Source organism: Neophocaena asiaeorientalis, unplaced genomic scaffold (assembly GCF_003031525.2).
Source record: "Neophocaena asiaeorientalis asiaeorientalis breed wild unplaced genomic scaffold, Neophocaena_asiaeorientalis_V1.1 scaffold30, whole genome shotgun sequence".
NCBI lineage: Eukaryota > Metazoa > Chordata > Mammalia > Artiodactyla > Phocoenidae > Neophocaena > Neophocaena asiaeorientalis.
In genome coordinates, this window is record NW_020174923.1 from 16,224,794 (window position 1) to 16,240,728 (window position 15,935).

The window sequence follows — 15,935 nt, forward strand, 5'->3', positions numbered from 1 at the left end:
AGTGCTAGGTGGGGAAAGCTGTTCTCCCACCATCAACCTCACTGCACAAGTACCTGGTTCTGGGCAGAGGGAGCCACCTCCAAAGCCCCGGGGGCCAGGCTCTGACTCACGCTGGCTGTGTTACCTTGTGTGAGTCACTCCCCCTTTCTGGGCCTCAGTCTCCCTCGCTGTAAGGTGAATGGGTTACCCTAGATCAGAGTTTCTCACTTTTCCCCCATCACCCCTCCCCCACACTCCCCCCTGCACTTGTTAAAAATACAGATTCCCAGGCTGCCCTTGGAGAGTTTGATTTATCGGATGTTGGGTGTAGCCCTGTATTTGAACAAGTGCTCGGGACGATTCTGATCCCCAAGCAGATCAAGATGGGATGGAGGGTCTCCAAGGTCCCTTCCAGTTTAGATCTTTTAGGCACTGGAATTCTTGGAACTGCCTAGACCAGCCCCTCTCTCCCACGCCCCAGCAGCCTGGGGCCCTTGGACAACTGGGGGCATCTCCCATCTGCCCTTTCCTTTCTGCTCACTCCTTCTTCCCTCTCCATGACCCCCACCTTCCTCAGCACCCACCAAAGGGGTGGGTGGAGGTGTAGGGGAGGAGACAGGGGGGACGGAGGTAGCAGCAACACAGAACGACAGATATGCCCGTGCGTCTGCCAAACATCACCCTTAAAAGATTATTCATTGCGGCACTGCTTGTCATAAGCAAAGATGAGAATAAAGATTGGTTAACTAAGCTATGGAACATCTGTACAATATTATGCAAATGTAAAAAAAAAATAATGAAGATGCTCTTTACGTACTAATACGGAACCATCGCCAAGACGGATGATTATATGAAAAAAGCAAGGTGTTGAACGAAGTGTATAATATGCAACGTTTGGGTGAAAAACAAAAAAGAATATATATACATAATTGCTTGCCTATGCAGAGACTGTCTCTGGAAGAACTCCTAAGAGACTGGCAAAATGGTGACCTCTGGTGTGGGAGCCCAGTGGCTGGGACAGGGCTGGGAGGGAGATTATTTTGTTTTCCCATTTGTACCTGTTGAATTTTGTATTGCGTCTAAGCAACGTCTTTCTCAAAAACATTTAAATATTTGAAAGGCTCTTCAAGGGCTTTTTCCAGCTCCATGGCTCCTCCCACCCACATCCCGAATTCGAACGCAGGACCCTGCCTGGACCTGGATGTGTCACTCCAGTGGGTGGGGTGGACAACGGATGAGAACCGGTCCCAGTGAGCTAGGAAGGAGGGAGGGAGGGAGACTCAACTCGCCGTCAGAGCCTGCCCGCTGCCCTCTGGCCTCACCCTCCCTTGAGGATGCCCACTCACGGGCTGGCCTAGTTCTGGCTCCCCACTTGGCTTCTCTCTGCAGGGCACAGACACCAGCCTCTGGCTCTCCCATCTGACTGGCTGGTAGCAGGCGCAGAGCCGTGCTGGGGGCCCAGGCCCAGCCCTCAACAGGGTAGCTGGCTCGGAGCCTCACCTCCTCGCTAAGGATCTCCTGGCATTCCGAGTAGTTCACGCGGGCGGCCCAGGTGCCATTGGCCAGGCACTCCCGGTAGCCGTTGTCTGGAAAAAGAAGAGAGTCAAAGTGACCCGTGGCTCCTCTCCCAAAGAGTAAATGAGCACCTGTCCATCCATTCGACTGTCCATCTAACCGTCCTTCTGGGCCAGCACAGGAGCCGGCTTGCTGGGGGGCTCTGGGGTGAAGCTGGGGGGAGGGGCTTTCTTACTACTTCCACCTTCCTGCCTCTTTCTGCCCACTGGCCCCCCACAGAGGTACAGCGGTGATCCCAATGCGTGCCCACGGGGCCATGGCTCTGCCCACCCAGGCTGGCACAATCATGCCCACAGGACTGGCCCACGGGCAGAGGCCTGACCAGCTCACAGGGCCGTTTCCTGCTTCCTTGCAAGCCCTTATGTGGGGCAGATTACACGGTGGGCACCCTTCTGAGAAATCTCCCATTTTGGGGTCTCACATGGTAGCAGTGTCTCACGGGGGTGGGGATCACAGGGCAGCTGTTAGGGAAGGTCCCCAGGGTGGCATTTCCCTACGGCAGGCCTTATGTTGGAGGGTCACGTAGTGGGAGCATCCATGGTGGAGGTCTCTCGGGACAGAAAATGACAGGTGGCAGGAGATGGGAGATGTGCTGGGGGATGTCATGGGAGTGGGTCTCGTGTAGCAATTATTTCGTAATTAGGATCCGCTCCAACTGGCTCCCAGACTGGCACATGGCACTTAGGAAAAAAAGGCAGGAATGTGGCCCGGGAAGGGGTGGGGGGGTCCAAGCAGTCATCAGCCTGGAAGCCAGAACATGTCACCTTCTAAGGAGATTGGGAGTTGCCTGTGGTCTGAACTGAGGCCTGGCTTCAGGGCTCTGGGACACCCTCCTTCCTGCTCGCCCCCCAGGGACACCAGGGCCCTGAAACCCAGTAGGGTGGGGTCCAAGGGAGATTCAAATCTGGAGTCTTTTCTTCTTTGCTGGCGGAGGTCACCCTGCTCCACCCTGTACCCCTCTCAGGCATCGGTAGCTCTAAATATGTTTCCCTGAGTAAATTCTGGTCCTGACACCAGGAAGCACTGGCTGGAAGAGCCTTGAGCCATTTCCACCGGAGCCCCTCGCCTGCTGCAGCCTTTCCATGGCTCACACTGACCTTCACCTCACATCACCCCCCAGCAGGGCCGAAGGAGGTTGCGGAAGCTGCTTGAGTCCCAGTCCCAGCAGTGGCAGAGCGCCACGAGAGAGGCAGAACGGGGGCCCCCACTGCGTGAGTGCCATCGGCCAGCTGGCCTCTCAGGACCCTCTCCTAAGGTGTAAGAGGAAGGGCTGGACCAGCTGATCCCCAAGAGGCTGTCCAGCCTGGGACCTGCCTCTCTGCTGGCAGCACCACACAGGAGGGAGAGGATGGGGTGGGAGGTGGGTTTGCGGCTCCCTCCCCAGGAGAGGCAGCCCCAGCCTGGCCTCCAGGGCTGCCGGGCTGAGACCTCCTCTCTAACGCTGCCCCTCGGCCCTTCTGCCGAGAGGCTGTTCTCGCACAGCACACCAGTGGGGAAATGAGGCTAAATGGATTTTAAAGCTCTGCTCAGCTTCCCTGCCAGTGGACCTGAGTCTTGGCAGAGTTGAGCGCTTGGGCAGAGCTGAAGATGCTGCCCATTCCCTCCTTACTGCTGAATGAGGAAAAAGCTACCAGAGGGCTGAGGGCTCAGTGGCTGGGGTTTCGGGGACGCCTGGGGGGAGGCACGGAAGCAGGGGAAACCAGTGTGTCTGCCATGGACGGAAAGTGCCTGGGACTGAGGCTGCTCCAAAGTGTCTTCAAAGAAAGGGACTTGGGGTCAGAGATCTGGTGCGAAGGGGCATGAGGGCAGGGGTGGGAGCTGCTGTCTTAAGAGAGGCAGTATACTGTAGTGTTCCGAGCTCTCCACCCAGACAGCCTGGGTTCGAATCCTGCCACCAGCTGCCACTAGCTTTGTGTGTGAACCTGGATGAGTCCCACGACTTCTCAGCTTCCTTATCTGCAAGACAGAAATGGTCCTAACAAGGGTTCCTACCTCAATGGTTGAGGGGCACTTTTAGCTGACATGTACAGGGTGCTTGGAGCTCTACCTGGCATGTGGTGTGAGCTGTTATTCTTACCATTATTGTCTTGGAGCTATATTTCTATAACCTTACCTAAGATTCAGAACATGTCGCTTGTCGCTATCATAGGGGGCACTGGCGGGGATTCCGGGAGGCATCCCCTTGGCTTAAGCTCCCCTTTGAATCCCACAGGTGGGGCAGGAGCCTGGAGTCCTTCCCAGGCCGGGTCATAGAGGGAGCAGGCTTACAGGAGGCGATCCTGCAAGAAAACAGGCCCAACAAGCCGCGAGTCGTTGCCAGGGAGGAGGTGACTTCCTTGTCTTTAACTGCTGAGCTGAGCAGTCCTCCTGGAGAGTCATGGGAAAATGGATATTTTGGGAAATGCTTCCCATTCCTTTGAAGATCAGATGCAGTGGGAAGGAGGCCATTAAGGGGAAGGCCTAGAGGCCCTGGCAGCACCTCGTCGGTAAATGAATTAAATAGCACCTAACGATTAGGTACAATTCTGGGTTCCCAGTCGCTACTGGTTACACGGGTGTTCCTCATCATTCTGGCACTGGGGGCACCTGGAAAGGGCAGTCTTCCAGCCCTGCCCCCACGTCAAGCGACCATCACCTCTTCCATCTCCTCTCCTGGGATCACAGAGGGGAGCGCAAGGGAGCCGAGACAGCACCTCACCCAAACCTCCCACCACCCATCCTGAAGGTGGAGAAACTGAGGCCCAGGGAGAGCCAGTGCAGAGGGTTCCTTAACCAGGGTACAGGTGGAGCTGGGACTAGAACCCAAGACTCCTGGCTTCTACTTACGGCAGGGCTGCCCAATTGAGTTATATGTGCCCAGGCACTAAAGGTTTATTCGGGGCACGTCAAGACACCTTCGGGGACGAGAGTGGGGGTAGTTCATGGGGAGTGGCCAGGACCGGCTGCAAAGGTAGGCAGGACTGTAGCTAGCGGGTGGACTTGACCGTGGGGGCAATGGGGACCCAAAGAAGGGCTGACTCCAAGCAAGGGTGTGACAGGCTCAGATGAGAAACTAGGGTTGGAGATTGGGGTACCCTGTACCGGGGCAGTGGCATTGGGGATGGAGGGCAGGGAGGGTCAGACATGAGACTCACTTTGGAGGTGGAATTGCCAGGACCTGGTGCTCTGGTAAGGGGACTTGGGGGGGTTCCTCCTGGAAGCAGCCCTCCCGTGCCCCAGCAAGCACCAGCCCTAACGCTGCCTTTCTCCGGGGAGCTCCAGGGCAGGGCACCCAGCCGGGTGAGGGAAACAGCCGGAGGGCTCTGGCTCCCCAGTTCCGGCGCTGCCTCCAAGCCTGTGACCTTGGGCATTTTTAGCCTCTTTGCCTGCATTTCCAACTACGATGGGCCCAAGTTAGAGGCTGGCAGGATACACAAACTCTCCTTTAGGTCCTTCTGCCCTCCCTCCTACTTGCATTCTCCCCACACCTCCTCCAGGCTTTCTTCTCCTCCTGGGGTCCAGGGTGCGGTTGCAGACACATGAAGCTGCATGGTCTGGCTCTTCCAGCCTCCCGCCCAGTCCCAACACCTCCCCAGGGCCCTCCCACCCCTCCTTGGCTGTGGCCCCCAACCCGAACCCCATTAATCCAGCTGGTTAAAAAAAAAGAGAGGGGCAAGAGAAGGAACTTGGGAGTTCTGAGCTGGACAGAGTCTTAAGAAGCCATGTCATCGAGCCTTCTCCATCCTCAGATGAGAGGAAAATTGTGTTAAAGGTCACAATTGGTGTCTGTGGTCACCCTCTGTCACCTCTTGGTGGGGCTCTGAGCTCAGGCCCACCAGACCCCAAGGGCCCACCCAAGGAACCCCCCACCCTCCCCTCAGACAGCTCAGGGCCCCTGGCCTGCAGCTGTTGCTCTCTTGATAAGCAGGGGCTGTGAGGCATTGACAGGGGAGAGCAAATTAATTCTGAGGGTGACAGGTGGCATAGCAAGAAGCCGCAAAGCCTGGAGGTGGAGGCTCAGGGCCCCAGGGGAGCAGGGTGTTTACATGGGGATCAAGTATCTGAACAAACCCTGCCCGGGGCAGTCGTCTCCCACCCCCACCCCACCTGTGGGCCTACGTGCAAGGACAAGGCCCCTGCCTACGGATCTAAAACTCTGAGTCCCCCCATCTCGTGGCTGGAGGGCCCAGGATAGCCCTGGTATCCTCTCTGAGCAAAGTTAGGGCTTTCTGATGATTTCTGCCCTACCTCATGGCTCATGCCAACGTTAACCCAGCTTGTCAACTGCAGAAGAAAGTGTCAGACAGACCCGGATGCAAATTCCAGCTTCACCTCTTACCAGCTGCTGACCTTGGGCAACTTCCCTAACCTCTCTGAGCCTCGGAGGCCTTAGTTATATAACATAGTCACATGTAGCATCTTCCAGGGTACCGTGAGCATCAGTAGTAATGAGCAGAATACCCAGCAGAGCACAGAGCCGGCCACTGGTCAATGGCGGTTGTACCCATGAATGGCATTATTATTATTATCATTGTCATTATTATTTTCCCCACCTCCAACAAGTCCCAAGCTCTCCCCATCCTGTCCCACCTCCCAGGAGATGGTCTGCCCTCCACGGGCTCCCTTACTTGTGGTGTTGTAGCGGACACCGTAGAAATAGGCAGGGCAGGGTCGAACCACCAGCTGCCCTGCGGGGCTCTGGGGCCAGCAGGTGCCAATGAGGTCCACGGATGCATTGCACTGCAGTCCTGGGGGCAGAGACGGCCGGTGAGGCAGGGCAACATCCCCACTGCAGTGTCCCACCCCCTCCCCACTGGGCCACATTCACAAGCCATCTGGGGACAGGACAGGAGCAATGACCCCAGTGCAGAGATGAGCTCCTTTTCTGCATAGGAGACACCAGGGAAAGGAATCTGAATTTGATGCTATGGCACTAGGGAGACAATGTGGGTTCCAGAGCAGAGGAGAAACAGATGGCTGGAGGTGGTGTTAAAAGTTGAGATCCTGGCTGGCATTTAGAGGAAGGCTGGACGTGCTCCAGGTCCCCTGCTCTGTAGCCTGAGGACACTTCTCTTGGCCCTGTACTTGGACCACAGCTCTTAGAATTCACAGCCTGGGACTTTCCTGGTGGTGCAGTGGTTAAGAATTCACCTGCCAATGCAGGGGACATGAGTTCAATCCCTGGTCCGGGAAGATCCCACATGCCGTGAAGCAACTAAGCCCATGCGCCACAACTACTGAGCCTGCGCTCTAGAGCCCGCGAGCCACAACTACTGAGCCTGCATGCCACAACTACTGAAGCCCGCGTGCTCTAGGGCCTGAGTGCCGCACCTGCTGAAGCCTGCACGCCTAGAGCCCGTGCTCCGCAGCAAGAGAAGCTACCACAATGAGAAGCCCACACACTGAAACAAAGAGTAGCCCCCGCTCGCCGCAACTAGGGAAAGCCTGCGTGCAGCAATGAAGACCCAACACAGCCAAAATAATAATAAATAAATAAATAAGAAAAAGAAAAAACCCACATTTAATATTAAAAAAAAAAAAAAGAATTCACAGCCTAGAATGGCTCGGAAGAGACCCAGCCAACCCCTGACCCAGTTCCCTCACATGTCTCTAGAACCAAACCACATCTGCTCTGGACCTGCAGGGAGGAACCAGCTAAAGGAAGTTGGCCCACCTTCCAGCTCACCTGATAACCACTTTTACCGAACATTCGTGCTCTGGTCTGTGCTGGGACCTAGTAGAGGATTGACTGAGAAGGAGACCATGGAGAAAAAAGGGAGGGAGACACCACGTGGGGGAGTGGAAAGGAATCAGTAATCTGGAACCCTGGCTTCAGACTGGGCTCTGCTACTAATTTGCTGTGTGATTGTAGGCAAGTCTCTTGCCTTCTCTGAGCCTTAGTGTTTTATCGATAATGAAGTAGTTGGATCTGATCAGAAATTCTTAATCTCAGTCCACTGGAAGCTTTAAGGGTTCACAGAGACTTTGACATTAAATGAAAAATTTGTCCTATACATGCAGTTGGGAAAGGCACCATGGCTTTCATTAGATTCTCAAAGGGGTCTGTGACTCAGAAAAGGATGTAAACAACTGGACTAGAGAGAGGATGTCAAAATCCCCTTCCAAATGTTTGCCCTTAATTAAGAGCTTTTTGGAGTGGAGTGTGTGCGCGCGCGTGTGTGTGTGTGTGTGTGTGTGTGTGTTGGAGCAGAGCTGAAGCCACAGTAACACTTCTGGGAAGGTGGGGGGTTTTTGGTCTCCAATGGGTGGGGGCTGGGCTGAGGACAGTCCTGGCATCCCTCCTGATGCTGCCCCTTCTTTCTCTGCCTTTCCATGCCCCTCTCCTCTCAAGGCTGGCACACCAGTCCTGTGGAGACCCAGTGTGTCCATCACGATGGGAGAGGTTAATAACCTGAGACTGGCCATAGAGTGTACAGACAAGCCAGGGAGAGCCATGAGCCAATGAAGGGGTGGCATCTTCAGTCCAGGGCATCAGCAGCTGCCAAGCCCTGGCTGGGGCCCACCTGCCATGTCCCCCCCAGCTTAGCCTGTGCCCAGTCTCTCAGGAAACAGCACTGGGTTAGACTGGCATCCCTTACTTGCTGGATGCAGGGCAGTGCTGAGCAACACTTGTACCAAATTCTGGTTTTTCTTTCTAATCAAAGCTATTCATAGGATGTGTGTGCAAATCTGGGCTCAAGGGCCAAAGGCTTCGAGGCTAAGTGGTTTAATTGAAAGAGAAAGAAATCTGGATTGGGGCTTAATGGACACGAGGAGACGGCCAGCTAGGCAGCAGGGGTGGGCCAAGCCCTGGTGCTGTGCCACAGTGGAGCCTCCGCGAATGACATCACAGAGAGGTGATGGGGGTAGGGGAGTGAGGAAATCAGGTTGAGATTTTAATCTGCCATGGGTCATGCTGGTCGTGCTGGGCCTGGAGGAGGGGAGAAACGGAGGCATGTGGCCGTGAGGAGGGAGGGATAGTATTACGGACCACGCTCTGCTTCTCCAAAGGCCTTCTTCATGTATTTTGTTTCCTCCTCATTCACCCTGCAATGTCATTATTCCCTTTTTTTTTGTTTTTAATTTACAGATTCATTATTCCCTTTTTACAGATGAGGAAACTGAGGCCCAGGGAAGTAAGTGACTTGCCCAGGGTCGTGAGTCAATGAGTGAAAGAACTAAGACTCATAACCAGGTGTTTGGGACTCTACATCGAGTGTTCTTTCTATTACAGCACATTGCTTGCCAATAAAGGGAGGAGAACAGTCAAAGAGGCAGCAGGGAAAGGGGGCAGTATTTACTGAGGGCTGACTGTGCGCCAGGCACCTGCCAGGTGCTTTACATATACCATCTGACTTCATAACCTTCCTCAGCAGGTTGTTCATTCACTCACTCATTCACATTATCTCCTGAGCTAGGCACTGGGAGATTAAATGGAATGTCACAAGTGGTACCTGGAACTTGCCTAAGGCCCACTCTCAGTGTAGCATCTGCCCTCCCTCACTGCGCTCTCTCCCCTGCCCTGGAAAGTTCCCCAGAGTCCTTTCGGAAAAGAACAGAGGGCAGGGCAGGACTGGGCACCAACCACAGCCAAGACCAGGCCACAGCCAAGGCAGGGACCGGCTGCTGAGCCAATGGCCCTCCTGGTCTCAAGGACCAGGTACCGGCCAATGCTCAGAGGTCTGCCCCCACCCACGGCTGGTCGGGGATATGCAGGTGGGAATGGGCAGGGTAGAGCTTTCTGCCTCTAGTCCGTGGTACAGATTAGGACTCCATACCACCTACTACGGGTCTCACACCATCTGCCAATGTGGGTGCTAATCCTCCCTGTTTTACAGATAGGAAAACTGAGGCCGAGAAAATTGCTTATCCTTAGTCGCATAGACACTAAGAGGCATAATTGGGTTTTGACGCCTGCCCAGGGCTCTTCCCACTGCACCACAGCGGTCCGCAGTCTGGGCAACTGGCCTTCTCAGCATTTGGGTGCACGGGTCTCTGTGTCCTGGGTTCCTCCGGTAGTGCCTCCCTCTCTCCCTTCCTCCCGTCCCTCGACGCTCACAGAAGGCTGCGTGGAGATGGTGGGGGGGAACACTGCATCAGACATGACCTTTACATGAAGAGCCCAGAAAATCCTGGAGGGAATGAAAGTCTTGGTGCGAGACGGGAAGAAAGGGAGAGAGAGGCTGTAAGAATGGAGAAGAGAAACTAAATGCAAGCGGCCAGGGGACAACGCTGCCCCTCCCTCCGAAAGAAAAGGCCCCCGCGCGCTGGCCTGGGCTCCAGAGACTGGGTGGGCGGGGTCCGAGGGAGAGAAGAGCCAAGCAGGGGTGCGGCCTGAGGCACGGGGCCAATCAGGAGCGGCGACCGGGCTACGACGCGCAAATACAGGCTAGAAAGTTCTCAGCGGAATTGGCCTCTAGGTTTTAGGGAGTAGACGGACAAGAGAGAGGTAGGGAGGGAAAAGAGGAGGAAAGGAAGGGTGTACGGGATTTGGCGGGCCGGGGGAAACGACCTTTGTTGAACACTACTCTGTACCAGGCAATGTGAAGGGCACTTGATGAAATTCATGCCACCCATTCAATTCACTCCATCACTCTTTGAGGAGAAGGAAAGCAGGGAGGGGACAAGGGGAGAAGGAGGGAGGGGGAGAGAGAGGAAACAGAAGACAAAAGACACTGAGAATAAAACAGGGAGAAGCAGACAGAAAGCCAGGAGAACAAGGTACAGAGAAAAATAATTTCAGAGGTGCTGTGGGTGGGGAGGGACTGGATTTCCTAGTTGGGAAGGGGAGAAGGAAGGAAAGGAAGTCCTGGTGTCACTCAGCATGGAGGCTATAAGGACCTAGAGGTCAGGGCTGTTGGACTGTGATTCTCCAGGTCCCACTGATACAAATGTGCAGTCTCTCCTGCTCTCCTGGGGGATATGTTCCCCCTTGGGTAGCATAGCTCTGGGCTGAGGAGCAGTTTGGACCAGAGTAAACCAGCCTTGCAAATAGCCGGGTAGATTCACCAGCCAGCAGCACGAAGCCCGAGTTACTATTAGGACCCAACTCCTCCCCATGCAGACCGGTCACCAGGATCCCCTCCTGGTCAGTGAAGTAATAGGTGGGGAGAAATAAAGACTTTGCTCTTTATTCAACAAGTTTTACTGACTACCTAAAAAATGTTTTAGGAGCTGAGGATACAGTAATGAATAAAATAAATGCCCTGCTGTCAGAAATAGAGACACAGATGTAGAGATCAAACGTACGGACACCAAGGGGGGAAGTGGGGTGGTGGTGGTGGGATGAATTGGGAGATTGGGATTGACATATATACACTAATATGTCTAAAATAGATAACTAATAGGAACCTGCTGTATTAAAAAAAATGCCCTGCTGTCAGTCTATGGGGTTGGGGGTTGGGGTTGTGTGTGCAGACAGACAGACGTACCTGTTAACCAGTGAGAGATGCTATGGAGAAAAAACAAGCAGGGTAAGGAGATAAAGACTGACAAGAGTGCTATTTTTTTTGTGTGTGGTACGCGGGCCTCTCACTGTTGTGGCCTCTCCTGTTGTGGAGCACAGGCTCCGGATGCGCAGGCTCAGCGGCCATGGCTCACGGGCCCAGCCGCTCCACAGCATGTGGGATCTTCCCAGACCGGGGCACGAACCCGTGTCCCCCTGCATCAGCAGGCAGACTCCCAACCACTGCGCCACCAGGGAAGCCCAGGAGTGCTATTTTAATTTGGTCCTAATATTTAGGCAGAGACCCAATGGAAGTGAGAGAGGTAACTGTATGCCTACCTGGGGGAAGAGGATTCTGGAGGGAACAGCAGCTACAAAGGCCCTCAGGCAGGTGTGTGCTCAGTGTGTCTGAGGTATTAACATTCCTGTCACTTGGTGGCTCACCCCCTCACTCATGGGGCAGCTAGATCCCTACAGCGTTTCTTCTGGGGCTGGGGTGGGTGCAGCCAAAAGTAACCCATAAAAATGGTCCTGTATCTTCCTCCTTCCCCACACATGCGCAAAGCAGATGCATGGGGGCCGACACTCCAGGTGTTCATGGGAGCACTGTGGTCAGCCCGCCCCAGATGCCTTCGAATGGAGGGAAGAGGAGAGAGGAACAGTAGGAAGGGCTCCCACCTGCCTCTGAAAAACACCTGCCGAGTCAGAGTCCTGGGGGGAACTGCTTTAATGAACAGAAAAGAACCCTTTGAGGGTGGCCACCACCCTTTGAAGGTGGTTTCTTCCCCCAAACAGATTATATAGTTCGCTTCCCATCAGGCTCAGGGCCATATGTACTCAGCAGATCTTTCCAGAGCAGATAACTTCCAAGAAAGGTTGGAACCTGGCTCCTGTCCCCAGTTATGTCGGGTCTCCCATCAGGGGCTTCTGAATGAACTAGGGTAGGTGGGCACGTGGCAGCAGCCCTGCAGCTGGGAAGCCCATCCCCCTGTTTGGTTTAAGCCCAGGAGGAAGACTCAGCCAAGGCTGCCCAGAGGGGCAGCCAAGTGGCCCAAGGGCAGTCTCTGAAACACACACGCTTGCTCATTTCAGGAAGGTGTTGCTGGGATGAACGGGCAGGGGCTCTGCCTGTGTCACCTGGCATAGAGAGGCCAGGCAGACAGTCCTGCTCTTTGCTCAGCCACTTTGTCATTGGACTGTCTTCTCCTTGGCTGGGCAGAATAGAAAGATGCCTTTGTAGGGTGTGTGATTCATCAGGACAAGTGGGTGGGAGCCTCCGGTCCTGTGGGTCTATGGGCTCTTCAGTTATGCACCTAGTACGGTGTCAGGCACATAGTAGGTTCTGGGGAATACTGGGAGCTGTGTGTAAACCCAGTATAGGTACGGGAAACTGCAGGGGCGTCTCTGCACCCCTGGAGGACTGACCATAGTGGGCCCTGGGTACCGCGACTTTCCAGGTGACCACATACATGGTGGCGGGAAAGTCCAGAATCAGGCCATTCGATTCAAATCTTGGGGCTACTGCTTAGTAACCATGTGTACTTGAGCAAATTACGTAACGTCTCTGAGCTGTACGTTTCTCTTCTGTAAGATGATGATAAAAATAATTCCTGGGCTTCCCTGGTGGCGCAGTGGTTGAGAGTCCACCTGCCGATGCAGGGGACACGGGTTCGTGCCCCGGTCTGGGAAGATCCCACATGCCGCGGAGCGGCTGGGCCCGTGAGCCATGGCCGCTGAGCCTGTGCGTCCGGAGCCTGTGCTCCACAACGGGAGAGGCCACAACAGTGAGAGGCCTGCTTACCGCAAAAAAAAAATGAAATAAAATAAAATTCCTAACAGTACTGTTTGATGACTGAATGAGACTAAAGCACTTAGAATGGTGTCTAACATACAATAGGCACTAAGTAAACATCAGTTGTTATTATTAGTTATTACATTATTATTATCATTCATGACCTTAAGACAGGAGATGACCCTGGGTCCTTGTCAGTGCTATGATTCCATTTATCTCTGATGTCATGGGTCAATAATTCTATTACTTTCTGGCATCGTCATATTCATGCCATGATTTTATGAGTTGTCGTCTGTGATCTGCCACATGATGGAGCCTCCGCCCTGGGGACCCACCTTCTCCCTGCTCCTGGCATGTGAGAGGCCCCCCAAAGGCCCCAGCTCAGTGCCCGCCACCCCGGCCAGACGCCCATCCATCTGTCTCGGTCCCTCCACCCCACCCTCACCATCTGTCTCCACCAGTGCCCATCAGTCTGGGTAGGTCTTAGCGTTGGAAGACAAATAGCCCATTTTCAGAGGCTGCCGTGGAGGGATTGATGGACTGTGTGCCCTGAAGCCAGGCAGGCTGCGCTGGGCTGGGGGTAGGGGCACAGAGTGCAAATCATCGGGAAATGAACGACATTCGTCACGCCTGCTGCCTCCAAGGACAGGTGACACCTTCGTGGGCTCAGGGTTGTCACTACACAGGAGCACAGAAAGCGAGTCAGTGGAGACTGACCCGGCTGCCGCGCAAGGGGCTGGATCAGGGGGCGCTTCTCCTCAGGCCAGGCCTCCGAGCAGGTCTCTTCCCTCCCGGTCTTTCTCCAGACTCTTGCTCAAGAACTTTCTGTTCCTCACGGCCCAGCTTAGCCAACTTTGCAGGCAGATGCTCTGGGCTCCCAGGACCTCCCCAGGCCTATTGCTCTCCCCTCCCGACCCCTCCCCTGTTCTTCCACCAAACCCACCTGCTAGTCCTCAGTCAACTCTAGCTTCAGCTCAGAGCATTGGCTCTTCTCTGCCAGTCCCTGCGCAGAGTCTCTCAGAGACTCACCTCGAAACCTCTCCCTTCAGGAAGGCTTCCTGAATTCACACCACCCCAGTCTAACCTCCCTGCCACCTCCATTGTAGTGAGCGATTCATGGCAAGGGCCTGCCCCTCATTCCAGCTACACAGTAAGCACTTTAAAAGCCTGCTCTTCCCGACAATAATAAATAATACTCAGTAGTGGTATGGCACTCTACAGTTTGTGAAATATTGCCATTAAACATAGTGCATTTAATCCTAACAGATCCTTGAGGCAGGTGTCAGCCCTCCCACCCTACTCTGTAACTGCAAAGTGAGGCTCAAGGGAGTCAAAGGCGCACTCATCCCTGTGGCTGTCAGTGGGGGGCCCAGGGCACACAGGACAACACTGAGCACCACTATGAGCATGGGAACCCAGTCGGTGCTCCAGGTCTGGTGCTCCTTCTCTCGCCCCCCCACCCCCACCCTACTGAGGGAACAGCAGGCCAGGGGGGCAGCTGCCTGGGGCTGTGGAAGCCTCCTCTCCCCGCAGGCCCAGGTTCAGAAACCCCCTGCTCCCCTGCTAGCACGTGGTGGCCATTTCCCCAACAGCGCAGGCCTTGCACCTCATAGCACGTGCGTTTGTGCACTTGACTCCCGTGCCAGACTGTGAGCTTCTCTTTGTTCTCCCAGGGAACATGGGGCCTGGCGCACAGTAGGTGCTCAGTTAATGAGTTGGATTGAATCAAGGAGAGAGACCTGCAGAGGAAAATGAATCACCAAAGAACAAGCCTCCCAAAGACCCTCAGGTGCACCTCTCCACCTTCCCTGGGCAGCAGCATCCCCAGGACCCCGGTTAAATGGACCAGGATGAGGGTTCAAGGACCACACCCCAAATTAGAAAAGGCATGGCCTTAGGAGCCCAAAAACCGAATTCTCCCATGCCTCAGTTTCCTCATCTGTACAAATATCTCATCTTAAACTCTTGTGAGGATGAAATAAGATTATTATACAAAAGCACTTTGTAAATGGTGAAGTCATACAAGTATTAGTAATATTTGCAGTTAAGCAGTATTTTCTATCGAGGAGGGCTAGAGCATGGTGATAAAGAACGTATCTGGGAGCCAGGCTTCCTGGGCTCAGATCAGCTCCAGCACTTACTAGTTCTGCTCTGTGCCTCAGTTTCCTTATGTGTAAAAGGAGGAGAACGGCACCTCCCTCAGGAGGTCGTAAAAACTGGGTGAATATACAGATGGTCGCCGACTTACGATGGTTCGACTTTAATGATTTTTCGACTGTACGACGGCTTGACAGCAATATGCGTTCTGTACAAACCACACTTCAAATTTTGAACTTTGACCTTTTCCCAGGCTAGTAATATGTGGTACGATCCTCTCTCGTGATGCTGGCGGTGGCAGCTGCAGCAGCTCCCAGTCAGCCCCGCGATCACGGGAGTAAACAGCTGACACACTGACAACCACTCTGTACCCAGACGACCATTCCGTTTTTCACTTTCAGTACAGTATCCAATAAATTACAAGAGATGTTCAACACTGTTATAAAATAGGCTTTGTGTTAGTTGATTTTGCCTGACCGTAGCTAATGTAAGTGTTCTGAGCATTTCAAAGTAGGCTAGTCTACGCTATGCTGATTGGTAGGTTAGGTGTATTCAATGAATTTTTGACTTACGATATTTTCAATTTATGATAAGTTTATCTGGACGTAACCCCATTGTAAGTCAAGGAGGAGCTGTATCTCAAATACCTCGGACAGTGCCCCACGCAGAGCGCCCTACATATTATGCTTCAGGCATTTTTAGCAGCAGCAAACAGCAGGCTTTCTTCCTCACTGACGCCTGAGTCACAGCCCAGCCCTCCGCTCTGTTGGTTCTCACGGCTGCAAGGGCTGGGGCGACTTCCCCTGTTGTCCACCCCAAAGCAGGGAGGATAGCTACTTGGCACGCTTGCCCCGAGCCCCTCTGTGCCCCTGGCTGATGCTGTCACCTAATTGCAGCTCTTTCCCACCACACTTACACCTGCTCAACACAGCACTCGGTGGATAAATGATGGATTGCTTGGAGCCCCAGAGGGGAAATCTCTCCGCTGTTCCTGCCCCAGGGCATGGCTCTGTGTGCAGGCTCTGGGAGCCCTGGGGGTGGGGGGGTGGGGACCTGGAATCTGGCAGG

At 54.2% G+C, this 15,935-nt stretch overlaps 1 protein-coding gene across 1 annotated transcript in view; it reads right to left on the bottom strand.

Moving 5' to 3' along the window:
• Positions 1–15,935, bottom strand: part of CRHR1 (corticotropin releasing hormone receptor 1) — a 36,684-nt gene that overhangs the window by 11,543 nt on the left and 9,206 nt on the right. The window contains exons 3-6 of the mRNA XM_024760769.1: positions 15,784–15,933; positions 14,113–14,237; positions 6,162–6,281; positions 1,480–1,565 (exon numbers count right to left, since the gene is read on the bottom strand). Of these exons, the coding sequence (XP_024616537.1) occupies positions 1,480–1,565; positions 6,162–6,281; positions 14,113–14,237; positions 15,784–15,933 (481 nt within the window). The remainder of the gene's footprint in view (positions 1–1,479; positions 1,566–6,161; positions 6,282–14,112; positions 14,238–15,783; positions 15,934–15,935) is intronic.